This window comes from Amblyomma maculatum, chromosome 3 (genome assembly GCF_055883805.1).
Source record: "Amblyomma maculatum isolate TAMU_Amacu chromosome 3, ASM5588380v1, whole genome shotgun sequence".
Lineage (NCBI taxonomy): Eukaryota > Metazoa > Arthropoda > Arachnida > Ixodida > Ixodidae > Amblyomma > Amblyomma maculatum.
The window spans coordinates 207,940,857-207,968,741 of NC_139346.1; the positions used below are offsets into that span (position 1 = coordinate 207,940,857).

The following is a 27,885-nucleotide window of genomic DNA, read 5'->3' on the forward strand; positions in this document are numbered from 1 at the left end:
CTTTCACTCCACTCTTTTAGACTCCCTTCTATTCGCATGCGGTGGTGATAATATAGATGCAAAGAAAGAGCAGCACGAACCTCGGAGACACGGACGGCGAAGAGGCAAACACGCACACAAACGCAGCGTTTGTGTGCTGCTTCGTCCTTCGTGGCTCGTTCGCGTTGTTATTTGCGTCTGTTGAACCTACTAGCCCGGCATGTTTCTCATCCCCATGGTGCTAGGAGACAGGCCTGAGCAGTTTCCGCTTATTTCTTCATGCAGCAACTTCTGCTACACATCAGCAAACGGACAACAGAGGTGTCTCATTCTGTTTCGCACTACAATTTCTCAGAAGTGCAAAAAAACACAAAAGGAACTCTTACCTGTCACAAAGTGGTCGCTGCAGACACGCGAGTTGGCTGCCACGAAGTTCCATCAGCATTCACAAGGCACATTGCCTGCAACCACTTTGCCCTTTTAGCTGCGTGCAGTGATGCCGCGGGGAATATAAAAAATCTCACATTTCCTGGCTTTTTGCTAGAATTGAAGTACCCCACGGTGGCGCATCACTGAGGCATCTCGCCGGTGATTTCAGCAGGCATGCAGAGCGCAGAGATGACGATAACAGCGCAGCAGCAAAGTGACGAGCGAAACAACCGGCCGCACTACCATGCACTGCTCCAACCGCGGCATTGGCCGACGAACCACCAAAAAACATGGCGGTCGCGAACTTCCCGCAGTGCACTGCGCGCGCATGCGCAGAGTGCCACCATGAAAAAGGTCCATTGCTTAGTTCTTTAGCGGACGCAAGTCAGCCAATAATGAGTTTTATTGCAGTGAAATTCGGGCCTCCTCGATTGCGCCTACGGCCCTGTCACTGCCGCGTGATAATGACGAGGAAGGTTGGGCGCAGTGTAGGACTGTCTAATTAGCGCCTTCATTTCATACCTTTCTTTGAATGTGAAGGTGAGGTTTTAGTGTAGAGTAGTCCCGGCCGAAAATTCTTGTGCATCCATACGAGCGTCACTTGCTTGGTTGCGAGGCGTAGTGACAGGGCGGATCAAAAAACAATGTCCCTTTATAATTCGCGCCACTAGGACATGTAGACGTAGCGTCATCTAACGTCATGAATAACAACGTCATGAATGACTGGCCCCTCAGCATCCAGGGGCGCTAGGGAGGTTATCAGCCGCAGTGTTTTGAGCGTATGTGTGTTCCCACGGTGTTCCACTGCCAGTGTAAATACATCGAGCTTGTGGCTGCCTGTGGCTTGTGCTTGCTCTTGCAGGTGTTTGCAGCACCGTGGTTTGCAGGTTGCGGTTTACACCACAGCACTGCTCGCCGCTGCACTTTCGTTTCGCACTTCGCATTCTTGTCGCGCCAACGAAGAGCTCGGTGAAGTGTCACTTCCTTGCGTTTATTGTGCTCCAGCAACGTTTCAAACATGACTGAGAACGTTTTCCTCTTCGTTCCAAATATCATCGGTACGTGAAGATCTCGGAAAATTGACGTTTTCTATTAAGGAGTTGCCTGTTCGAGCTTACTGTTCAAGTGTGTGAGTTTTGAAGTGGCGCGTTCTCTGCGATCTGTGGCTTAAATTCCAAGGCACTAATCTGCTATGAGCAGGTCAGACCAAACAGATAAAAAGGCTTGGATATAATGTGATGTGGGATCTACGCCTTGCAGTTTCACTTGCTTTGTGCGGGCATGGGTCAGAAATATGAAAGGCGCCAGAAAAATGAAGGGAGACATTTTCCGCCTTTTAGAACTCGTGTTAGGATTTAGGATCGTGGCATTGTTAATAGGATAATTCGTTTTTTTTTTTTTTTTTTTTTTTTTTTTTTGCAGTGCGATAACGCAGAGCTAGCCATATAGCTGTAATCTTGTTATGTCACTGGGCTGCGCCTTGTGCTTTTTGCTTGACCACATTTATTCCGTGTATGGTACGTTTTCCTTCACTCGCTTTTCTACATCTCTATCGCTGGTGTTATATACTTGGTGACTGCGGTTGTTGCTGTTATTATTGCCGGTATTACTCTTGTGAAAGGCATGCTGTTCCTACAGTTATTTGTTGATTCATGCGGCTTTGGAAAAACAAGGAAGACTGAAATGCAGAAACTTTTGCAGTGCTCCCTCTAAGGAGTTACTGCAAACTATGCAGCCGTTATGTGAATATGTAGCTGGGTGTGCATGTCGTAACTTTTTTACCTTACAGGGTATGGCCGCATCATACTGGCACTCCTGTCATTTTACTTCATGCCCACACACTGCCTTGCTGCATCCATCTGCTATGGAGTCAGTGCATTTCTTGACTGCATTGATGGTCATGCTGCAAGGATGTTCAACCAAAGTAAGAAAGTGCATGTGGAGATCTCATCATGTACTAAATATTTATATTGAAACCGCTACACAGCACACTTGCTGGTCGTCAGCACCGTCTGCTTGTTCAATTGTGCTTTCATACTGAAGTTACTTCAAACATTTGCTGCCCCAACATACACTGCCAAATACATAATGAATTTATTGGCTCTTGTTTAAAGGTTGACATATTAACGTGAATTGGCTGCCCTAGCAGATTATTTAGATGCAGCCTAATGTGCTTAAGGATTTTCAAGACCATATATAGGTTATCTTAACAGATGCAGATGTAAACCAACTGCTTTTGACTAGTGGGCTCTGGCATTAGAATGATTTGTTGTGTATGAATCCTAAGATATTGAAGAGTGCAATAAAGATCTTGATTTCTCTATATATATTTGTGTTAGTTTCCGACATGGATTTTTGTAAAAACAGCTGTCATTGAAATTACTGTGTTTTCAGAAAAGGCTAACAGACCTTTTCAAACATGCTGACATCCTAGGTGAGGGTTTGGAGTGCTGTTCATTATTAACTCCCATGGGACGACTTTGCGAGGATGTTAATAGTAAATTACTCAATAACTGCACCATACAGCTTAATATAAAAATTGAATTCCGAAATCAGTGTAACATTTTACATAACTTTTGTACCAAATTTGGCCACATTTCATACATAATGAAAACTTGAGTCCCGCATCCTTCATACGAGATTGGTTAAAGTGAGGCTTTGCATCTGTGTTGGGTGATCCTACACATAATTGTACCCTAAAGGTCATGCTTAAACGGTCCCAAATTTTTTTGGTAATTCTTAGTAAGCAGTGTAGCACTACATGCGCTTTCTGACTAGCAAAATCTCCATGCTTTGTTACAAGTTTCCAAACTCCACACTTTATTTTTCTTAAGCAAAAATAGGCTAAGGTTGTCATGATGGCAACACAGATGACCAGATTTAATGCATGTGTTGCTAAGCTTCCAAATTAAATATGTTCTTGAAAATGGAACTTTTTTTTTTTTTCTCATGGAGGGAGCTTAAGGCTGAGGTTATTCCCCACGGTATGTGATAGTGGCGCATGCAAGAAGTGCTTTCGTGCATCCTCTGTGCACAGGCACCAAGTTTGGCGCCATGCTTGACCAGCTCACGGACCGGTGTGGCACCATGTGCCTGCTGGTAGTGCTGGCACAGTTCTACCCTGGCTACACCTTCTGGTTTCAGCTGAGCATGGCCATTGACATTGCCAGCCACTGGTTGCACCTGCACACGTAAGTGCTCCTCTTCTAAGGAAACCAGTCTCTCTCTTCAAAGCCTGCACTGCAGCTTTTACGCTCCTCAAACAATACAGGTGCTGCTGTGTGTGCATCCCTTACCTTTCTTCAGCGTGCCATGTATTTTTACCATGAAAAGTACTTTCTTTTGCTTGGGCAAAGTAAGCATGTTTAAAGTTTCTGAGCTAATTCATCCTATTCAGCTGCTGTGTCTCTTGCACTCAAATGTTCTGCAGAAATATTGAGGAGTAATTTTTGGTTTCTAGCATACATGACAGGTGCTGCATAAACCTCTGAAGTCATGTGAATAAAATTATTTCTGTCAAACTATTTAGCAGTGCGAGAATATTAAAAGCCTCATCAGGACAAAAGCCTAGCACCCATCACTGTCGTGTAATCCTCATTGGTAGACCAGGTCGTGACGTCACTACATAGAATGCGACACCGTACATAGGTCGAGGCAGCGTCTACAGATTCTGCAATTGTGTGATGTCACCTGCGGGGTTGTAATGTTAGCCAAACAATGCTACAAAATATATATGAAGAGAAAAAAGCAATTCTTTGAAAAGATTTTTTAAAAAATGTCAAGCATGGAATCAAACTGTCGTCCTTCAAGTCATGGGTCAGGCATGCTACCTCTGTACCACTAAGGAATGGTCATTCATGCAATAAACAGAGACCGTGTGTGACCAGCTCACATGCCAAATCTCATTACTGCAAAACATAGTTTACCAGGGACAGCAACTAGTATCATCTATTAATGCCATAGGTTAGCATCACCGCTACGTGGGAAGGAACTCTGATGCTGTCAGACTGCACTTTTCAGGAATGGACTTAGCATCGTCCAAACATTGTTTTTACTTGTTTTATTTTTGACGTAACTATGCTTGACTGCAATAGGATCATGCTAAATGTGACTTTTCATAAGTCGTAATCTGTGCTCTATTATTTCATACCAAGAAAGTGCCAAGTAGAAATGTAACTTGGACTACTTGGTTACCCCATATGATTACCCAGAAGTTAGTTTTTTCAAGCATGCTGTGTCATGCAGTGCTGCAGATTGCCCTGTGGTTTTTAGTTCCCTCCTGCACAAGCAAATTATTACTGAAGATCTGCAGGCAAAAGAACAGCGCAATAAAACGAGGACAAAGGAATACACGAAAGCACAGGATGGGCGCTTTGTCCTTGTTTTATCATGCTGTTCTTTTGCCACTTAGTCATGTACCAACTAGCCCAGGCAAAAGTCTTGATTCAACACATTCACAAAGTTGCGAAAGAACAGCACAATAAAATGAGGACAAAGGAATACACGAAAGCACAGGATGGGCGCTTTGTCCTTGTTTTATCACGCCGTTCTTTTGCCACTTAGCCATGTACCAACTAGCCCAGGCAAAAGTCTTGATTCAACACATTCACAAAGTTTGTCTTTACAGCTATTCAGTGTTTCATTGAAAATCTCGGTTGGCTAAAGGTCTCCATGTGGACCTAAATGTCAAGGAAAAAGGATGTCATACATTTATGCCACAGCCAGCCTGCTTCCATTTTAGAGTCATGGATATGGGTCTTGTAATGAATGTCTGGCTTGATTGTATAGTTGAATAGTGCCAAGCTCTTTGCAACACAAAGACCGATGTGTTCTTACCACGGCTGCTTCAGAGGAGAGCCATTTTCACTTTTGCATTAGCCTGTTGGGTTGCAGCATTAGTTTTTTAACCAGTGTTGCCAACATTTTTGGTAAAAGTGGGGGTCGTAATCAAAGAAGCAAATATTGCATAGAGAGGCTTTGTGTTTAATATGTGCTTTTATTTAGATCCCTCCTGTCTGGAAAGGACAATCACAAGAACTTGGACTCCGCTGACAATCCCATTATGAAACTGTACTACACCAACAAGGTGTGTTGCTTGTCACACTCTCATTGTGTACTGTTTGCAACTAGAAATTGCATGCAAGACCGAATTTTAAGGCCAAGACACTGAAGAACAAAGTGGGGCCTTTTTATCATCTTTAGTAGTGCTTGGTTATCGTGCTGTCGCTGGCTTCTTGCTGCAAAGCACACCCACTTACGAGAAGGACTGTACCGTGTGGATCACATGGCCAGGTCAGTTATATTAAACTGCAACAGTGCATATTATTTTGGCTCATGTCTAATCCTCTTCTCAATATCATGCTGTTCATTACATGGTTAGCAGTCTTTTCCACAGGTGAATTTTTTACAATGCAGTCCAGAGGTTATTTAGTATACATTACTTTTGTTGGTTGCCTGAGTATATATTTTTTTTCCTTTGTTTTAACTAAATTGTTTTCTATGAATGTCCAGATGTAGTAATATATATCTATATCTTTTTGTTGTAGCCTATCTTGTTCACAATGTGTGTGGGAAATGAAGCATTCTATGGGGGCCTCTACCTGCTGCACTTCACTGAAGGTCCCATAGGTGAGCATGCATTTCTGGCTTACCTGTCAGCATCTCTCTCACCTTAAAGGTGCTGACACATCAAATTTATTGATGCTTATTTTCTCTTTAGAATAGTGTGTAAAAAAATAGTGAACATAATTGACATTGTGGAATTGACCAGCTTCAACGAAACGATTTATTATAGAAATTTCTTGGGCCGTTTCGGTATCAATTGCTGAACAATGGATATGACGTCGCAGACAAGTTGAGGTCGTGTGAATCATGGAAAAAAATTTGAAACAGCGTGAGAGAAAAAAAATTATGTGATAAATAAACTAATGAACCAACCCATAAATTTTTTTTTTCCAACAATCAACATGGCTATCTGCATTTTCTAACACGCTGTGCATCATCCCAAAGACTGAACACATTACTAAAATTTGGTGCCTCTACTCCTTTTGTATCGCACAAGTGAAGAATAGCTGTTTTGGCCAAATTAGCCATGGTGAACTGGTTTCGAATGTTTAGGAATTTTTGTGCAGTCTTTACGAAAGCATTACACGAATGAGTCTGATGCAGAAAGTAAGGTGAATTTGTTTGGTTTACAGGAAAGGAAAGGCACAGTACTGTCACACTCAATTATGGACACCTGAACTGCGTCGTAAGGAAAGGGAGGAAGGTGGGAGTGGAAATGGGAAGTCAGAAAGAGGTACGATAGTGGAGAGCTACGAAGTAATTTCGACCACCTGGGGACCTTTAACACGCACTCACATCGCGAAGCACACGGATGCTTCTCTGTTTCACCTGCATCAAAATGCAGCTGTCGCCAGTCGGGTTTAAACCTGCATACTCCAGTACAGTAGTCTGCCATCTTAACCACTGCACCATCGCGGTGTGGCAATATGTTTCTTTTCTGTATTCTGTACTTCAGTGTTATTTCCAGTGCTGTAATTAAATGTAAGAATGTTTGAATGTGGCATGCAAAAGAAGCTCAATTTTCAATATGTGGGGCATTTACAATTCTAATCTTGCTCACGCATTTTGCTCTTTATTTGACGGCTGATGCAAAAGATGCACAGTACTTATTTGTTAAGAGTGGAACCGAAGGAGCAGAAACTTCTCAGAGCCACCTACATAGTGTTGACATCAACGTTACTAGAACAAACTCAGTTTCACAGCTCCCCGTAATGCCCAGCGGAGGAGTGTGTCCCCGATGGCTGTCGCGAGAACTAGCGGCGCTGCAGTTAACTCTTGCTCCTTGCTGGGTGCGTCGTCTGCTACCCGCGCCGCGGCACACGCGTAGCTTTTGCATGCGGCCGTTGCACTCTACATGGCTACAGTAAAATTATAACTACATTATGACAGCTTTGGCTTCGAAGCCAATCATTACCTTGGAGAATGCATTTGTGTTATGCGAAATTCACTTGTTAATGCTGTGAAACAAGGTGACAGCACTGTCGTCTTGCTCACAAGCACTGTTTCTTGCTTTACTCCCTGGCCTGTGTTTTGTAGTGTGTTCTTTCAGGGCATAGTTCCTGTCATGCAAACAAATTAGTCGAGTTTTCAGTGCATAGGAGCATCTAACCTTAGAAAGTAATACAATGCGTGTCACGTTTACTGCTGTGCTGCGTAGGTTGCCTCCTTTACAGCCTGGTCATGCAGTGCATGAAGTGTGGCTACTGAACACAGATTACGAATAAATGGCCTCCGTCGTCGCCTAATCAGAAGCTCTTTTCTTAGTGTCTTACTTTTGAGGTATGGCGTGGAACATAGCTCCAGATCAGCACTCTCGCACTCTCGTATATAGCAATGTAAAAAAAAACGTTTTGTTGCTGTGTTGTCTAAAACAATGTCAGATGTGAAGAGTTATTTAATGAGTTTACTGAAAGGAATCAGTGAGACTAAGCGTGCGCACTGCAAAAGGAAATGACTGAACAAGCATGAGTGAATGAATGAACAAGCTATTCATTAAAGCTTATTGTGAGTAATCACAGGAAGTTGTGATTCTAGCCTTAGTCATGCCCTCGAGAAATGCCTCCTCCCCCTTTACACACACATGCGCGCGCGCGCAACAGCACGCACGCGCACACAGAAAAGAAGCTTGTAGGGAATTCACGTAATTTCAAACTGGCACTGGACCACTGCAGTTTTAAATCACAATATACGAAATACAGTTGTTTGACAGTTGTTTGATATAGGCTGCCTAGAAGGCTGTACGTGGAGTGGTCCTTAACCAGCAAAATAAGTGAACTATGCACTCTAGCAGAGGTTCAGGCCATAGCCCCGAGGGCTCCAATGTTTGTTAATGTAATGTTGGTCTGCACAAACTTCTAAACAGTGATCTGAGATAGTTTCAGATTTCGGTCTCTTTTGCTAGCACTCCCATTGGGAAGCATAGCATGGGAAGCTTGCATTTTGCATATCCATGTATGTCCTCTGCATGCAACTGCAATGCTGCCTCTGGCCACGTGCTCAAGCTCATCTCAGTGGGGACTCTTGTGTGCTGATGTTCTGTGGCAGCATCCTGACCTTCGCCATACTGTGTCTTCTAGTGCTTGGATTAGGCCTCTTCAGACTGATGACCCTGATCAGCGCTCCCATAGCCATCGCCAAGACACTGGTCAGCCTGCTGCAGATGCAGATTGCTGCTGTGAACCTCGGTGCCATTGATGTCAGAGAGAGAAGTAAACGCGCCGAGTAAGCTGCCATTATCCGACCTATATGTTGGTGCCACCGCAGCTAGGAAATAGTCACACCTGGAAGCCATGCTGCCAAGAAGAAATGCACACATCATCCACGGTTTGCCCGGCCTTGCCACATTTTGGTTCCGACAAGGAACTTGTTACTCAATCCTCAGGTCGCACAAGACGAACCTGACATTTTGTTTGTTAAGTGCATTTGTTTTTCAGTGTTGACTTTTGCCAGTGCCTCAAAAGTTGTAGTAGGAGTGTGAAGATTCTGTTGTGCTGTTTTCCGATTTGTTAGGTTCTCTTTATTGTTACCTTAATCACATGCAAGTGAACAGCGAGAAGCATGTGATGTAAATGCTGCATTACAAAGAAATGGCAAAAATATTTGTAAAGAACCACATCAGGCAGCAAAAGTAGCATAACTGAGTTATGATTGTGACACTCAGCTATGGTAATTTTATTTTTACTCTGTTAGAATCGTGAGACATACCTATCTTGGCTGTCCCACCCCCGAACGAAAGTCTCATTATTTAGATGGTTGAATAAAAATTTAAACACCTCACTAGCCAGGTTGTGAATAGGTTACAACCACTTTAAATGGACATGTACGTCTGTTTTCCGTGTTCACCTTATTTTTGTTGTGCAATTATCATGCATTCCTTCTTTGTGTGCAGAGTCACAGTAATGCTTATTAACAGTGCTTGACCTGCACAGAGTATTATGAGGACACAGTCAAGAAGATGTGCTTATTAAATGGACTATTTTCTCTCAGCTTTCCATTCCACAGAGCCCTGCTCTTAAGATTGTGCTTTGAGCTTTATTGCTATTTAGCATTTTCCAGCAGTACTGTTTACTTAGTATCGTGGGCATTTTATTTAAGAGACATTGTAGTTTAGTATGTCAGTGCTAGTGGCCTTGTGTGCATTCTAGTCTGTCTGTACCCTCTTGCCTTTAATGTTGTATTTCCTTGCTCTCTTGAGAGCCACAAGAGTAAGGAACGTACAAAACTGTGAAAAGTCTGCATATATTGATAAATATTGTCAAGCGTTTGCATACATACGTTCACAATGCAATCCAAATTCTTGTTCGGCACAATAAGTGCTTTTGCAAAGTCAACTTTAAAGTTGCACATGCAAGCTGCTACTTTTGCTTGAAGTTCTTTCATTGTAAGTGATTGTGAGCCAGATATAACAGCGCTACAGGTTTCCTAAAACCAGAGGGCTTACTCAGGAAATGAACAGCTGTATTAGGTAATATATATAGTGTGTGCTCATATCCTGTGTATGTGGTTTTTGTTGCTTTCTGGCTTTCTGGCTTTCTTCTTGGTTTCATGAAATATTGCCGCTGGTTTGGCACCAGAACTACTACTAGTTCTTTCACAAACTTGGCAAATGGAACATGTGACCTTATTTAAAAATGTACTTTTGTTGCAGAGTTTCTTTAGATTTTGTGTAAGCTTCCTTTTTATCAATGTCACATTTGTTTCTTTCTTGGTCCTTATTGACCAAGAATGCTATTTGCTATGTTTTGCGGACTGTAATGGCAGTGGTACTACTGTATATTTATTGTCTTAACCTGCAGCCACATTTAGCACTAGTTGTATGCATCACGTAAGCATTCATAATTGTGGAGTGCAGTGCTGTAGTGAGACTATCAATGGATGTTTATTTCGATTCATAACATTAAAGTTGTGTAACTTCCCATTTCATAGTTATTAATGTAACCTCTAAGTGGTTTATAGCACAACCATCCCATTGCTCTGCGAGCCTTTGGTGGTTACCCTAGATAGCACACCCTATGAAGCATCAGCAATTCTTTTTAATATGAATTATATTTCCAAAAATTAATTCTTGCTTGCTGTAGTTGAGGAAATAGCAGGTACAAAGGCTTTTTACGCAGTCAATGCTTCATGGCTGGTTTATGTACAGAGCATAGGTTGCAGTCATCGAGGTAGAATTACTTTTTATATCTGAAGCTTAATGGCAAAAAGAGTGTACAACAAGCAAAATGCTTATGATGTGGTACAAGGTGCCAAAAGTGGTATGCTAGTATATAGGAGCAATGAAGAAAAAGAACTAAAGCTGTGAAATTGTTGCACCTTTTAAGGCTTCAGAAGCTGCACCTGCCCGCATATTTCACTGTGTCGACAATTTTTCTGTAGTATGCAGAGGAGCCTAGGAACACTCCTCAGACTGTTACTGTGATGGCTGTAATTGTTGTTCTGCATCAGCTTTCACTGTGAAATAAAATTCAAACAGCACAGCCTCATAGCAGGCACTTCAGTGTGTGGTTACTCAAGTTACCCAAGAAAAGCTTTGTCAACAAGTATAAAGCATAGAATACTAGTAATTTTCAGTTCATACTCTCACTTGAAAAAAAAAGGAGTTCTAAAGAGTGCTGGAAAAACAACTCAATGTTTTAACAGCATGCTAAAAAATATGCTTCAAGGCAGCTCAATATAAACTTATAAGAAATGCGTGGTGCCTTTAATGCTTACACTAAAGAGTTGGTGGGGCTATCTTTACTTGCACTTGTCTGTATCTGTCTACATTGCTTGCAACTCACAGGTGCAGTCACTTTGTGGAAATTAAACCCTCTGAAATTGATCATGGACTCTCATGTGCACCTTTAGCTAGCATGGTACAAGAACCAGCAGAAACAGTTGCCAACAGCCCAGAGAGAGGTTGCAACAACTCTCTCGCACGATGCAAACGTTCATACATGTGCATGGCATATGCAACAGATATTAAATTTCATTCTGCAGTACAGTGGGAAGTTTATATTCTTTCCTTCTATAGGCTTAGCTTGGCCAAAATCAGCCGTACTTGGAAGAAAAATTTATTGTGTGAAATAAGAGATGCTGTTTCAAAAGGGACAGCGCTTCAAGGCAAAGGCTTATGTTTATACCGCAAAGCTTCCACCCCTCTCTCATTCCCTTTTTTCATTTAAAACTGCTGGACTGATTAATTTATGGCCCTAGCACCTGGTGGGTAACGAAGCAACAGTGAACTCCACTCTACTCGACATTCCAATTTTTGTCTTGGAGTGCAGTTACCTCTGCCTTGTCTTCTGAGAAACCACATGTGGCTGTCATGTGACCACCTTTTTTGTGTCGCATCCTATGGATGATGCTGGCAGTGCCCACAGTGAGGAGGATAGTGCACGTGTTTGGGGATGCATTGTGAAAGCTGCAGGCAGAGAGGATTTCAAGTGTGTCCTTTCAGCATCCTTAGTCGGACACAGCTGTAAATCATCTAGCCATGTTCAGGCTGTGGCAACAAATGACATATCCATGCGTAGAGTGAAGCGTTAAACAGGAGTCATAGAAACAGCACATCAGTGATGGAAGAAGACGCATTCCAGCACATCATGTTTCACACTATATGCACTGTGTGTGATCATAAAATTATGCTGTACAGCACAAATTACGGAACTCGACGAAAGCTGCCAGAGCTCGTCCGGTTGTGCAGGCCTCGCTTTCGCTTGTCACGTTTGGGGCGGGCGCCGTTCACTGCCACACAATCATTGGAACACGTGATAGTGCAAACGCCTTTTGAAGCTAATAGTGCTATAAGCCGACGTCATGATCGCGACTGACTGCGTGCTTTCGTTAACTTATGGGTGAAAGGATGGACGATCCTGTCGAAAAAAAAAGAAAAAGTTTTGTTCGAATAATGATTGGTATTTTATTTGGATTTTTCTCGTAGCGCCCATCCGACGTCATACTCTTTCATGGGCGTTGGCTGGGACCACGCCGACAGAAATCAGCTGACCTTTTATTTATTTGGCCATGCCCTTCATCCATCATAACATCCTTTATGCCCCGAGGTAATAAACATTGAAAAAAAAAATGCTTATCCATATTTCAGAATTAACAAGTATTTAGTTGCAAGTTACGGAGTTTGCGCGCAAGAGAAGAGCAGGCAGCCGCCAGCCGCCGGAGGGGTTGTCATGGCGCCATTTCGAATATTTGAGCTTCACTGTAGTTGTAGTTATCAAATGGCTCATCTCTATGCCCCTAAGGCACCACAAAGAAGCCACCGCGTTTCTCCCCGTGAAGTTGTGTTTCCGCCGGAACGAGCTCGTTGGCTTTCTTCAATGCTTCGCCCGCTGCACTGCAGGAAAGCAACTGTAGCAGGTGATCGCCGCTGATCAGTTTTTCACGTCGCGAGCGCTCGTTAGCATATGCCCGACTAATCGCAAAACGTATCAGTTTATCAAAATTTTGAGCGTAGTAACCGGGAAATCATGTTATCCAAGAACGTATTAACAGGGAGGAAAATAGCATAACTCTATGAGAGATGTTTTACTGCCCGCGATCTTGAGCGTATGAAACGGGAAATCTTATGAACCGGGAATGTATCAACGAGGTTCTACTTCCAGTAACTTTGAACAGTGCATCGCGCTAGATTTCAAAACTAAAGAACCATTAGCTGTTCGGTTTGCTGCTAGCTGAAGCACATATGAAGCGACACATTATCGCCTTTAACTTCCTCAATGTCTGTCTGCTGGCTTTGCATTGTGTTACACGTTTATTGAACTGCACAGCGATACCATTCTGCAGGGAACTGTGAAACAAAGCTTTGCAGGGGTATGCATAAACTTATATTGGTCGGTAAGGGTGAAAATTTATTTTGTCGATCACTTTGGAGTGGTTTTTTTTTCTTGGCCAGCGATAATTGCGAATTGGGAGGTCAGCTTATATATTCGGAGTGGGCTTATACATGGCAATATACGGTAAGTAAATGAATGGGGTTGATTGACGAGGCCCAGCCCTGCTAGCACATTTTAATGCACTAGCATAACTGGCCATGGTGAGCGATTTCAGTGATGTGCTTTCAGTCGCCCTGCATTAAAGAACCAAAAACAAATTCAAGAAAAAGTCTCTACTGAAGCAGATTTCAACCCAGAAATTTCTTGTGGGAAGCGAGCATGAATCCTCAACCATGGCAATGCTGTGCTACTTCAAGGATACAGGTGAACCTAGTTTGTGCATGCTGTGTTAATCAAGGACAGAAAGGCAACAAGTGTGTTACAACAGTGCAAAGTACCTGACGAAGTGGAGACACAGTACTATCAAAACTAGGCAATCCTTCAGTGTGCCCTAACAAGGCCACACCAAAATCTTGCCCAGGTCACTCAAGCTCAAACATTGTCTTGCAGAGCATTACCTATCATTTCTTTTTTTAAATTGCAGGGAGATCGAAAACAGCTCGTTAAATTTTCACTGTGAGCGAAATATGATAGTTCGACATTTAATGGTTTTGTTGCCACTTGTCCAGCAGGAAAAGACGCATTGTTGGAGAGAGATTTAATCGCTGGAGTCGCCTACAATGCCATTTGCAAAAAAACTTCGTAAACCATGCCATGAAGTGGCTGCTGGCCAGGTGTTACAGGCATCTTAGAGCCGTTGATTCATTTGCACTTGCCTTGCTATGGATCCTATCCCCAATCCCAACAATGAAGTTCTCGCTAAAAACTCTGGCCTGCGCTTCAGCGATCTCAGCCTCATAGAGCGTGTGATGTTCGAGGGCTAAGGCAGCTGCTCTAGTTTAGTGTTTACAGCTCACTGGCGTTTTCACCAAGCAAAGCTACTGGTGTGACAGCAGACATCTCCACGCCACCATCACGACTGATGACAGAAGCGACTGCTACATATAGATGTTTTGAAATAGCAAGGGCTGAACCATGCAGTGTGACATAAAAGTTTCTTCTGCTTCCTTTGATTTGTAGTTCTTAATGTAAGCCAACTGAGCTGCTGTTTGTCAACACTTCCTTGTGTGAATGTTTAAACCTGCTAGCTCGAAAGAGAATGATTTGTGTTGCTGGCCGCAGGGCGGATGCCAAGCTAATTTGTGCATTATGCTGCAAATTGATGCACCAAATAGCTCTCTCTGTGTTTAGCAGGAATTATGTGGATTCCGAGATGAGAGAACAGCAAGCATCGAGAAAGCAAATTCTCAGATGCTTCTGCAAAATCTGATGCTTATCAAAGATGCAAGACATCGGTGACACCGCCTAACAGCCAAAAGGATCAGTATACTCACAGGGCAATCGGTTAGCTAGGACTACGGTTTGAAAAAATGGCACTGAAAAAGAGCATTCACTTAACACAAGCAAAGTTCATGTAAGCAATTTAAGTGCTTGGTATGGCTTAGTAATTAGCATACTTGTGCCAGGTTAGATAGGTCTGTGGATCAAATCCTGCAAGGTGCTTTATTTTTTTATTTTGTCAAAACGCAGCCATAGTATTTTACAGCTCTGAACTTCTTTCCAACCTTCTTTTTCTCACGAATCAGGACCGCTGAGTAGTAGAGGGTTATCCTAAATGAAATTTCATCTAGTTTCATGCAGACACTATAAGCCAGCATATAAATTTCATGCCAGATCTTTTAATGGGAAAGCGTGTGCATGAACTTCATCCAGAAAGAACTTAGGCTTCCTCTGCTGCTCTGCATTTGTAATCAAAGGCACGTAAACAACTAAGCCAAGCACGCATACATGGCTGCGTGGCTTCAAGCCAGCTTCAACTTCTCCTCAGCACCCAGCAACAGAATGCTGTGACCTCGATGTACACCCATGCGTAAAGTGAAGAGACCATGCAAACTGCAACTACTACTGTTTTTCTGTATAAGAAGATGTGCCAGACAAAATTGCTTGGGCAAGATGGCAAGTATATTTAGACGGGTAGTATCCCATACATGTCTCAGAAACATTTGCTTCACTGTCAGAAAAAAAGCTGGCGTATAGTTTTGTAAAAGTGAGTGGTCTCTCCAATTTTGCACACGGGTGTACATGCAGTTCTGCACAACACTGAGCCATGACTTCACTTCCTAGCTAAGCTTTATTACATATTTATATATTACATGCAATTGCAAAGATACCTAGCCAAAAAAAAAAGAAAAGGCACATTCATGGAATTAGGAGAAAGCACAAAACTTGGACATAACAAAAACAGCGCCCACCTTCATCTCGGTGTTACGTGGCCAAATTGCTACGCATTAACAATCACCTTATTAAATGCATTCACTCAACCATGATTCTTCATGGATCTTGCAGCAGTTTAACACAATCCTCTATTTCACCAGCCTGCCACCACACAGGTAAGCCACACAAGCACACAGCAGAACAGTGACGCAGATGCAAATGTTAAACAAGAAAATGATTGAACCGAAGCATCACCAATAAGGAAAGAGCCAGTCAGCCGCTTGACATTAAGAAATAGAAGTGCTAGCATGACGATGGTACTGAACCAGTTATTTCACGAACTGTAATGTTGAGTATTTACAAAAGGTTTCTTTTCAATATTAATGTGAAAGGTTAGCTGTAGAAGGCTAATGAATGCAGCACCACATAAAGCAGGGTTTGGGATCACAATGGGAAAAGCAAGTTGGGTCATTTTCTTTTCCTTTAGCTTCTCACGTTTTCCAATCAACATGAAGATTTCAGAAAACATTTTCAGTCCGTTCTCCTGTGCACTGCTAGAGACATGGTACAAATCAAGGCAACGGCAAACTAAGATGTCCTAACAACATTGCTATTACCACTACCAGCAGGTTTGGCTCACATGTGAAGGAGACACAATTGAAATGCTTTCTGCACCCAGCAAATTTCAAGCCCTTAATCCTGTACCATCATGCCATCCTACCTTCCCTTGCACAAAGACAATGCATTCACACACGTTCACACATGGTACATAGAACCCTTTCATTCAGCAGCCATTTCGAGAAGCTCTACTGCCACACAATATAAATCACACAGCGTGCACACGCACCTCCTGGTAAAATACAAGACTACCGCTTACTGCCATCTAAGTGTTCCTGAGACACATTCAACTTTTTCACAAGGCCAAATTTTTAAAGTCCATGACAAGAGGTTATATACATGAGTAGAAAGGAGTTACAAACTCTACTTCACACAGCCATTTCTGCACCAGCTGAAGCCATTGGCTTACCCAAGATGTATGGTATGCTCAACATGTCAACTTTGCCTAGGAAGCAAGGGAAAGTTCTACTAACCATAAACGCCAATATATGCAAGGGAGAATGGAGACGCGTTCACTTCAGTACGCCACAGGAAAATCAGATTTACACTGTACAATATGCATGCACTATCTCGGGGACAAAAGACCACAGGAAAAGCAAGCAGCGACCAAAGCGCGTAGCTTTCTTATAGGTTTCGTAATTTCAAACCGTACTTGTGGATTTTAAAGTTGGGCTTAAGTTCTCTTAAGTGTGCTAAGGAAGTCAGGCAACTGTTCGCTCGCACAGTGAATATAGGCCAAAATCTACAGTCCACAGGTGTCCATCCTAAAGACCTTTGTCTCCAATATAGTACATTCCACAATGTAACGGCAGTCACAAGAGCAACAAAATGGAAGAGACCAAAAGAGCTAACAGATACAGCTCAGGCAGCTAATTATGCCATGAACTACTGTTGAGGATCACAGCTCACAATGTGTAACTGCCAATTCACACGTTCAAGGAGTGTGCCTTTCTTGCTTCTAAGCTTTTCAGTAAGCTGCTTAGTCACACAGTCATTTTACCTTTACATCCTACCGCAATGTTTGTCTGTGATATCATGAATGCAAACATATGCCACCAAGCCCAGAACATCCGCATTCATTTTACACCCATGTCACCGAGGTTCGTGAAAGCCAGCACAACATAGTTAGAAAATTTTTAGAAATTTTTGCTTTACTGTGTCGAGATTGGCAAATTACGTACTTTGCAAATGTTGCCCCTGCAGAGTTTATGCACCTCAGTTCAAGGAAAGTTGGCTCAGTGTACAAACAAGACTGTCCCTTCGCTTCGCTGATGAAGTTCTAGTAATGTGCAGTTCAAAGAGAAATGTCATTCTTCAAGTGACTGAAGGCAGAGTATACCATCACCATGTTTAAGTGCAGTCTCTAAATGCACACAAGTGCATTAATTGCATATCTGGCATACATCTCCTGAGCTTAGAGACGTACATGTGCATTAACATTTTCCTCACTGTACGCATTCGCACCGTGCTAGTTAAAGAGCCACTGTCCAGGGAAGGCCCTTTTAAGAAAAGGAGCCCAGTGTTTCGATCAGGTACCGGAGATAGTCTGTGCAAAATTCTACAGCGACACGCGCGCCGCAAAGCATCGAAAATACAATTCAAAGCTCCCTCATGCTCTCCTTTGAGAAGCCAGCTTCACCGCTCCCTGCGCTGGCCCGACGGGCCACGATAATGACGTACGTATCGGGAACGACGTCCATTGGTCCGTCTAGCTGACTGACGGGAGAAGGATGGGTGTCTACCGCTCGCAGCGCGCTTTTCCCTCGCCACGGCCAGACTGAATCTAGCGGCGCGCGCTCCCTCGACCGTTTTTTTTTTTTTTTTTTTTTCGCGCTCGCGGAGAGCCACGCCCCACCTCCCGCCAAACGCGGAGGAGGAAGGGGAATTTGTATTGCGGAGGCTAGACGACCTCGGGCCGGAGAGTGAAAAACCTTTGCGAGGGAACGGAAGGAGAGAGGCAGGATAGAATCGGGTGATTGCGGTGGCTGTAACTGCGTTATTAGTTACTCTTTTCAAAAACATTTTGCGGCCTTGCGTTCCAGGGGCGAAGTCTCACAGTCACCGGGGAATAAAATATTTTCGACCGGAGGGTGGACAGTGGGCCTTTAAGATAAAGGTGCACCATATGAGAAGAAGCAAGCTGGGTGAAAAAAGAACCAGCCCTGCCATTTATTCAGGCATAATGCTGTGACCACTGTTTCCTAATGATAATCTTTTCAAACAGAAACGAAAACCATCCCCAAAGGCCAGCAGTACATCAAAGATTCTAGATAGATTCTCATTTTTGGAGAGAAAGAAAGAAAGAAAGAAAGAAAAAAAAAAAAAAAGCAGACGCAGAAAGAACAGCAATGCACAAATCTGGTCCTGCAGCCTCAAGAGAAAAATAAGTGCTTTCTTTTTCCATTTCATGCCCTAGGATTAATGAAGACATGAGCTCACTGGATTAATGCACATGTAAGCTCGAAACAAGAACCACTGATCAAAATCCTGTAAAACCTGTGCAGTCACTGTAACATCACCTGTTGAACAGTACAGACACTCAAAGTGACAAAATTGTTGCAAACAGTATCAGTAACTGCATATTTTCACCTTATAGCTTGGCTCTTGCATGTCGATTCTGATTTTCCTCCCAGGGGTCATGCACTCCTGCAGATTTTACAGATAGTTTACAGTGTAGAGATCAATTTCTTACATGACTGGACCCAAGTACTAAAACGAAAAAGAAGCTAAAGGAATTGCTCCGCAATTCATCTAGTCACTTAAAAAGTTCATAGCCAACGGCCATATGATATGACAGCCGAGTGCTAATCACGGCTTTGCAGTCTCTTGCTAGGCTCACATCAGTTCAGTTTACAGCAAACGAACGCCCTTAAGCTCTTTTCCCTGCCACTGCAAAGCTAGGTTTAGGAAGTGCAAGGCGACAATGTTAACAATGCTATCACTACCAGGGACGTTTGGGATAAATCGACTGTTTTGCCAACAGTCCTCGATTAAGCGACGAGTGAACAGGAACCACAATTTCACTTGACCTTCACTGCCTGAAGATCAGTGGCTTTCACACAGAACAGCCACACAGATTTCATTCGCTGAATATCCTCCACTTCTATCACTTCAGCAACAAACAGAAACACAGCCACGGCATGGCATCAAAGCGAGAAAAAGACAGGATTCTTGAGTCCTCACAAGTTAGCCTACCACCAGTGCACCATGGCCAGGCTGATGACCAGAGGCGGGGATTGACACAGAGGAAACCTGGATGGCTGCCACCAAGAGTTCGTCCATCAATACATCCTGAAGGTGTTTCAGGGACTTCCATACACAGGAACTGGGCGTGGCGAGTGACCATATCTATCGCAGACTGGTGACGTACGTGTAGATGTCCTCTGGGGGTACCTTACAGACACAGAAGGTGAATGGCGAGGCATCATGCCCCTCGCGAAGGCTGCGCTGGCGCAGCTGCCGCCATTCTTCAAGCACCCGGGTGTAGCGAAGCACTTGGTTTGTCTTGTTCATCTCCATGGATACCCTCAGCAGGCCTCGGTAGTCATACTCCAGCCCACTGTAGGCTTCACCAAACAGTTTTGTTCCTGCAGTCACAAGAAGCATTTGATCACATTCTGTCTCCTAGAAAGAGGGATGCCTTCACAGCGGTCAACATCTTGGCACAAACTGTCGCCTAACTTCACCTGCATCTCTAATTCACAAATTTCTGAGGACCCCTTAGGGTTTCTGAAGACGTTAATGAAGCCTTCACCTTTAATGACGGCAACTGAATTTTGACAGGGCATACAATAAAATGGAAAACACACCGCAGCACACAGCATCAAAAACTTCTTTGTCAAGGTATTGCTAACCTTACTTCCTGTTTAATCCAATTTGGCAATGTCCCTTTGAGCTTTCTGCTTTAGTTTTGGGTTACAGACTAGCATCCCAAAGCAACTCAGGCTATGAGAGATGCCGCAGTGCTTTGAACGGGTGACAAACTGCCTAACGTATCGAATGCAGGCATTGTTATCAACAGAAGCCAAGCTCTGGCACTATGGCTTATTAAACAAAAAATGAAGCGCACACATTAGTATGTCTACAATGGAAGTCTCAGCAGTTTTATCAAGAAGCACATGGCAAAGGTGAAGAATGATGTGGCTTAGCAGCTCTTCAGCAGGCTCACCAATGGCTATGGAGCGCAGGTACAGCTGCTCAGCCTGCTCGTAGAGCTTCATGTCATAGTTGTAGAGCGAGGCAAGGTGACCCACTGACAGAGCCACTTCGTAATCCTCCGGCCCAAGTAGCCGCTCCTTGATGTCAATGGCTTTTAGGTGCATTTCTTCAGCCTCCTGCACCATGAAGTAGGCAAGTTTTCCCATCTCACCTGCCCATCTCGGCGCCAGTATTGCAGCACAGCAAGCACACGAGGCAACACTCGGCAGCATTGCCCTCCAAAGTTTAGGGGCACCGTGATAGTTTGTCTAAGGATTTCACTCCTTCCACCTTTAGTTAAGGCAGAATAACTATTTATAATATACCAGCAGTGTTATAACTATTTATAATATAGTAGCAGTATTGTGGCCCAAGTTGCAGGATAGAGGTCGGATTAGGAGACATGTGGCTGGAGACGGATTAGTGAGAGCCGGACAATGAATAATGCGACAGCAGCTCAGAATAGAGCACTGCAAGGGCTCGAGCAAAACTGAGTTATTTCGCTGGGCCTGAAGTTGCGTTTACAGGCCATACTCAGTTCTAAAGTTGTGGGCCTGAATCGGGTTTGTGCCCATACATAGAGAGCGAGGGCCAAAGTCCGGATTTTGATACAAAATTTGTTATAAATATGTATAAAGACAGCATTTCTTGGCAAAAAATAAAAAATAAAAATAAGGCAAGCACTATTATACCAGCAGTTTCAAAAACATTCAGCTGCGTGCACAAATTAAGAGAGAAGCAGCATAGTCTAAAACAAAATCCCCGAGTGGTTTGTCTGAACTAAAGTGCAGCCCCATCCAACCCTCCATTGTTTTTAGTAATAGTGCAGCAGCAGTCCCTCAAAAGAAAACCTGCATCTGCCAATAAGCGCACTTTGTGCGTGCTCATATTCTCGCCTGGGTCACCACTATAGTCCTTCATGGGTCAGCCATGAGACTAGTACTAGAATGTTGGAAAGCTGCACTCCCATGTTTACACATGACCTGTGAGACGTGTGCACTTATAAAAAAAAAAAAACATATTTCTTTAAAAGGCAGCATTTTCGCACGTGCCTTAAAGCGTCGCATGGACTGGTAAAGGCGGCCCAGGTTCCCGTAGTGCTTGGCAGTCTGGACATTCATCTCTCCAAAGGCCTGGCACGAGAGGCGCAGTGCTGATACATGCAGGTCCAGGGCTTCCTGCAGCAGCCGCTGCTCCTGCTCCTTGTCAGTGTTGTCAATAGCTATCTCCTCCAGAATGAGGGCTGCGTGAAAAGCCACACAAGGATGCTATAGGCAGCATGAAAAAGTACCGGTACGTTCGTGACAAGGAAAGGGTTAAGCTTCTATGTAACAAACCTCCATGTAGCGAGTTCCTCAATATTGCAAAGTTTTTCAGCTCCCCAACGCCGCCCCCAATAAATAAATGCATTTGAAAACTCGATGTAGTGAACATGTCGAGGCGGATGATCTTGATATAACGAACTCGCAGCGCCAACCACCTTTTAGCTAGTGTTGAATTACTAGTAGTTTGGCAGAACGTCGTAAGTTTCAGTACAATTAAACATGAACTCTAGTTACTATACATGAACTGACGTGAGAGAAGCATCTACAATGGCAACGTGCGACAGCAGTTGATACAATTAACGCGCAGTTTTTTAGTGCCAATGGAGCATCTACAAGGCAAATGCAGCAGTCTTCAGTGCTTTTGCTGCAAAAATTGCCGTAAAAATAAAAAATAAATAAATAAATAAACGGGCCCACCAGCAGTCTATCATTGCCACGCGGTTGCTCACGGGCTTCCGCGCACAGATAGTGGGAACAGCGGAGCATGCCGGCGACACAGGAACGGTGGTGGGCGTGTGACGTGCACTTCTTCCATGGTGAGCCAAAACATGCGTGAAGATGCAAGCACCTCCTCGCTCGGTGGCGGCGCGAATCCGCGAACATGAGTGCTATCCCCCAGACTGGTTTCTCCTCCACCCCCCTTCCTCCACTCGCTCGTAGGCGCATTGTGCGAGCTGCAGCAGAGGTGGAGACTGCTTCCGCAGTCATGGCGTGCCCTCGGCGCAATTGCAAAACGGTTCACTGCTTCTATAACTTCAAAAAATTCAAATTTACTGTAAACACTTTCGAGGTGGTTTCCGTTACAATCAATTATAATCTGGTTTTTGTTCTGCACTGTCTTTTTGAGTCTTCTTGCGCAAACTGCATATAGCAAAAACATGAATGTAAGAAAAAGAAAAAATCATGGACATTTTATAATTTCGTTATAACCAGGCTTACCTGCATGCACTGCAATCGCTCCTTCGGATGGATGGTAGGTAGTGCAAGAGTGACTACTGATAACAATCTCAGGTACTTCTGCTCTGAGCAGAATCTGAAACTACACGGGCATGCAGATTTCCCGCAACTCTACGGGCCGCATTTAAGTGTCAAAGTCGGGCTTTTTCTTTTTATTGCTTACAGGAAGGGAAAGAGACAGTATCTGACACAATTTTTTCTGTGGACACCTGAACCGCATTATAAAGCATGGGAGTAACTGGTGCAGAATGTGCAGCCAATCATGGAGACCTTCAACAATCATTTTTGTTTTCAAGCTTTTGTGAGGATGGGATTGTCTCCCATGCTGGCACCTAGCAGGAAAAACACACTATAACATGGTCCACCGGGGCTGCGAAAATCACACTATAAATGGTGCCACATAAAACCAAAACTTTGCTTTCTTCTTTCTTTTTTTTTCTTCTTTTTTTTTCAGGACGAAATGCACACCTGATGGGTAGCTTCCCTTTCAAAAACACCTATTACTCAGTGAGCGAAAAGCAAGCCACCAAGTCTGCTGCAGGTTTAGAATGATTTTGCATACTGCGCACAGCACGACCATGAAAATTACCCCAACTGCCACTGCGGAACTGTGTATGCACTTGATATCAGCACATTCCCAGTTCCGCGAAGGCGGCCGAGATAACTACAGAAAAATCCAATATAAATTTTATACAGTATTCTGTAAATTGGCTTTCTGCACAGGAAGGATCAGCATGAAGCTGGGGGGCGCTGTCAAATCACTGCTGAATACAGTAGACTCTCTTTAATCCAGCTTTCAAGGAAGCAGAAAAAAAAAAAGGCCACTGATTGAGCCTGAAAAAAAAAAACTGCTGAAAAACATTTACATCGCAGTAATTTTATGTGGCGAACGCCTACACGATTGTTGTCTGCATTAGAGATGAAACCGAAGTGAGAATGCTTTTTTTCCCGGATTCATCAAATGTTTCACTTTGTACACACTGTAGTGAAGGCCCTTTTCACAAAGGGAAGGTCCCGCTTCATAAAACACGACGGGGCCATTTTCGGAAGAAGTTGGTTGGTTGGTTTGTGGAGTTCAATGTGCCAAAGTAACTCCGGCTATGAGAGACGCCGTAGTGGAGGGATCCGGAAATTTCGACCACCTGGGGTTCTTTAACGTGCAGACATCGCACAGCACATGGGTGCCTTGCTTTTTGCCTCCAACGAAAAGCAGCCGCCGAGGCCGGGATTTGATCCCGCATCCTTGGACACAGCAGTCGAGTGCCCTAACCACTGTGCCACCCCGGCGGGGTTGTGAAGAGGGACCGTCCCTTTTGTGAAGAGAGCTTTACCGGCACTGTATGTCCACGCGATCAAAAGCACACAGTGAAGTAAAACTGTGGTGATATTGAACATTTTCGGTGTATTCGGGAATTTTCGAATATTTGAGAATTCTGAATATCAGTTTTTGAACACTAACAGGAATCGAGTAACAAGCATATTCAATTCATATTTGAAATTTCAAATATTTGCACACCCCTTGAAGAAAGCAAAGAACGACAAAGGGAGAAGTGTAGCTGTTGCATAATCTTATGCAAGATGGGAAGAACATGTGTCAATTGAAAACGGAAACGAGCGGCGCACGCGTAGAGCGTGCACTTGTGTCGTGCACTAAACATATGGTGCAATGTGCTGTGCCTTGCAGGTAAGTGCACTTGCTGTTGTACGTTGTCACCGAGAGGATTTTAAACCACACTATAACTGATATTTCGCATCGCGTGACTGCCTAATAAGCGTAATGACTTAATTACAAACTGAGTCTTATAAGAGGCAGGCCAATGGCCTACAAAAACCACATTATATCTGGTATAGTAGCGGTTATGTTGTAAGTGGCTGCACTGTCCGAAGGAAACAAGCATACTCTCGTTTATTGATGACACAAAGCCATACAAGTTGACCGAGATAACACTGAAAATTAATAAGACTGGGAAATATGGAGCTGCAATATTTGCAAATTTTGAAGTTTTGAATTAGAAGTGTGCAAGAAGAAACAATGGGGAGCACTGCTTTTGGCTGTCCCTGGTATATTAGCCCCTAGAGTGCACAAGCAAGGCTCGCTAACACTTTTAAAGGACAGTCTTCATCCCTTACTATTTTTCGGTAATATAGTATTGTGAGCTGCCTCCCCAGCTGAAATCTTTCTATTCTGCTGTTTGCATTTCAATCGTTATGGTTGCGCTACACTTACTGCTCACAGCTTTCACATATGAAAAGGAGGATGTACTACACATACTGTGTAAATTTTCCTTATCATGAAAAATCTGTTAATGCATGCAGATTAAAATTTCATTAAAAGATAGTAATAAAAAATGACTATGGGTCTAAAATGAGAAATACACGCATCTACCTTTGACTCTCTTTGATGAAGCGAGAAGCAAGTGATCATCAGGTAGAAGACGGGTCATGATCTGCATTGCCTTTTCAGCATGGTCTCTGTAAGGAAAGATTTGAAGTGAACGTTTCAGGAGTGAGACTGAATGCTAAACAAAGCCAAGCAAGGAGCCACAAGCAATTACCTTGCATTCTGAAACCTGCCAGATCGGTACTCGAGTACATAGGAGGAATAAGCAAGGTCTTCGTGGGCCAGGGCTACGTGAAGGTTGTTGCCACCATGGACATTTTGCCGGATATCTAAGACTTTCTGCAATGTTCAAAGAGCAGGTGCAAAGTAAATTTGCACAGGAATCAGAAAACAGCATCCAGTACATGACCTGCAAGCAGGTAACCAAGAAAAAAAGAAACAGCCTGCTATTACAGCAAAAGCTCAATTTAACGAAGTTGAGGGAGTCCCGAATAATTTCGTTGATCGAGAACGTCGTTAAATTGAGCGCGTCATTTCTTAGTCACTTAATTCAATACATTCAGTTATATGGTGTAGTAGCACCCAAAAAGCTACCATGGCATTATATTAGCAAAGCGTTATTTCACCAAATATGAAACTGCTAATAGCAGGAACAACCGATGTCACTAGCGCATATATACTATAAAGAAAAAACAATAATACCTTAACAGTCTCCAAATTTATCTCTCAGCAAAGAAGTAGGTAATCTTTGTTTGCGTGCCTTTTGTTAGGAACGATCGTACGAATTCTCTGAAAGTTTGAAATACGTCCAGCAAATATTTTATCCCCTCATGTGTTCTGGCAAATTGCCCCAGCAGATAAATGGCATCTACCACTTCACCCACCATCATGTGAATTCAACATTATAAATGTTGTTTTTGTATGGCGCAGTTTGGGCGACCACGGTGCCCGTGATGTGCATGCCGAGAACACTTTACATGAGCTTTCACACCTCAGACGGGTTTCTCACCGGCCTCTCCAGCCATGCTGCTGTGCCTTATAGCCGAATCGCAGACGCTTGACCAGCATTGGCAAGGAGGGTGCCAGTCGCCTTTTTGAGAAATGCAGAATACCGAACACATTTAGAGGTATTGAAAAAGATTTGATACAGAAAGCTGTCTCTAGCAAGGGACTCATGGCTGACAATACATGTACCGGACGAAGACAACAGCGAAAATTCCGAACCTGAGAACACTTCTGGGCAGTACACGCCACGCGCCTGCGCGTGGTGCTAGACGCAAACAGGCGCGAGCGCGCCGCATGATGGCCAGCTGCTCATGCGCCGCCGTCCCGCGTCAGAGCTGGAAGTGACCTACTGATTTTAGAACAGCCAGAGGACCACTGGTGGGACGAAAGTGAGGTGCTCTTCTCATAACAGTGAGTAAAATTCTCCAATCACGTGTGTGGCACGAGAACAGGAGCGATACAGCAGCGGCACATGAAGGTTCGTGGCATTGACGCCTGGTGTGGGATTGTGTTGGACGCAAATGAAAACCTTTTTTTTTTTTTTTTTTTTTCAGTTTTTGCTATTCCGAAATTACACCTCATACTATATGCAGATCTTTACGGTAGCACTGAAACATCAGGCCACAAGCGTTGCCGTTACTGTGACTACTATCCCCCCTTCACCCCTCCCTACCTTTTCGCTAGCATTTTTTCACTGGAGACTTCAAAACCACGCGAGTTCTTCACATATTTTCACAATCTTATGATCCAAACCCACATGAAAATGCAATCATATTAGCTGTATGAAAATGCATTGCCTTTACACAAGGCATCGACCAGAAACAAGGAAAAAAGTTCGCATTATGTAGATAAATATGTTAAGCGAATAGTTTCAACGAGACTTGAATGTATATTGTGGCTGAAAGGGTAACCATGATGCAATAAACTGCATGTGAATGGTCGTACCACTCATCAAGTGTAGCTACAAACCACATTTACTCGCACATAAGCAGGCCACCACTGACACCTTTTGCCACAGTCTTCAAGCAACAACCCTAATGCAACAAAAAGGCAGAGACCTGACAGTGTTATACTTTTATCGCAAATGTCATAAGGAGGCTGTTCACTCACCCTGTAGACTCGTACAGACTGACTAACAGAGTCTGTATTTAGTAGGTAGAAGCCATAGTCAAGAAGTGTGTCGGCTGTCTTGGGGTGTTCCCGGCCAAAGTGTTCCCTGTGCAATAAGAGTTGCATGAATGATTCAACCCTGTCTTGCAAAATGGCAGCACTAAATGAACGCTGTGACATAAAAAAGAACAAAACATAAGCGTCTTCGGTTAAGGGCACTATTTTGGTGGTCTGGGCCCATCACAAGGCTTGCAGACCAGTGAAACACGATAAGAGAGAGCTGCGGGTTGCTTCGTTTTGGTCAGCACTGCACAGGCAAGACGAAGCATGCAAGAGATGAACCTGCTCACATTGCAGCGGGGTTGCTAATCTTGTGCCTATGTCACCTTGTTTAATAACTAGTGACCCTTACAGGTGTACCAAATTACGCCGACCATGAGCAAAAGCAATTTTTTTTTACGCAATTTTACAAATTACGCAATTTGTTTTTTTTCATACCTGCACATTGTGGAAAAGTGTTTGTCTTTAGTTAGAACTACCTTGCATGATATTCGAAATCAATCGAAAATATTCCAAAGCGTTCTGTTCAATTTATACTAAGGGTGTGCTAATACTTCAAACTTCAAATATGAATCAAATATGTTTGTTATTGAACTAATATCGAAAGTGATATACGAATTTTCCACATATTTGAAAATTACCAAACAAATTAAAAATT

At 43.4% G+C, this 27,885-nt stretch overlaps 2 protein-coding genes across 4 annotated transcripts in view; one reads left to right on the forward strand and one right to left on the reverse strand.

Moving 5' to 3' along the window:
* The first annotated feature begins 1,216 nt into the window (after positions 1-1,216).
* On the forward strand, positions 1,217-9,171 carry Pis (phosphatidylinositol synthase). 3 transcript variants are annotated; one of them, XM_084599445.1, is made up of 6 exons: positions 1,217-1,466; positions 2,198-2,332; positions 3,446-3,599; positions 5,413-5,494; positions 5,955-6,036; positions 8,550-9,171. In XM_084599445.1, the coding sequence occupies exons 1-6, from the start codon at positions 1,427-1,429 to the stop codon at positions 8,696-8,698; spliced, it is 642 nt and encodes a 213-aa protein (XP_084455571.1). In that variant the 5' UTR covers positions 1,217-1,426; the 3' UTR covers positions 8,699-9,171. The 3 variants fall into 3 exon arrangements, with proteins under 3 accessions (XP_084455571.1, XP_084455572.1, XP_084455570.1); XM_084599446.1 differs by having other exon boundaries at positions 1,429-1,533; XM_084599444.1 differs by lacking the exon at positions 1,217-1,466 and adding an exon at positions 1,839-1,925.
* Positions 9,172-18,540: 9,369 nt separating this feature from the next.
* The window catches only part of Pat1 (Protein interacting with APP tail-1), a 29,707-nt gene continuing 20,362 nt past the window's right edge, over positions 18,541-27,885 (reverse strand). Inside the window, exons 9-14 of the mRNA XM_084599447.1 lie at positions 27,168-27,273; positions 25,267-25,391; positions 25,098-25,183; positions 21,482-21,672; positions 20,401-20,566; positions 18,541-19,819 (exon numbers count right to left, since the gene is read on the reverse strand). Coding sequence (XP_084455573.1) covers positions 19,581-19,819; positions 20,401-20,566; positions 21,482-21,672; positions 25,098-25,183; positions 25,267-25,391; positions 27,168-27,273 — 913 coding nt within the window. The 3' untranslated portion in view covers positions 18,541-19,580. The remainder of the gene's footprint in view (positions 19,820-20,400; positions 20,567-21,481; positions 21,673-25,097; positions 25,184-25,266; positions 25,392-27,167; positions 27,274-27,885) is intronic.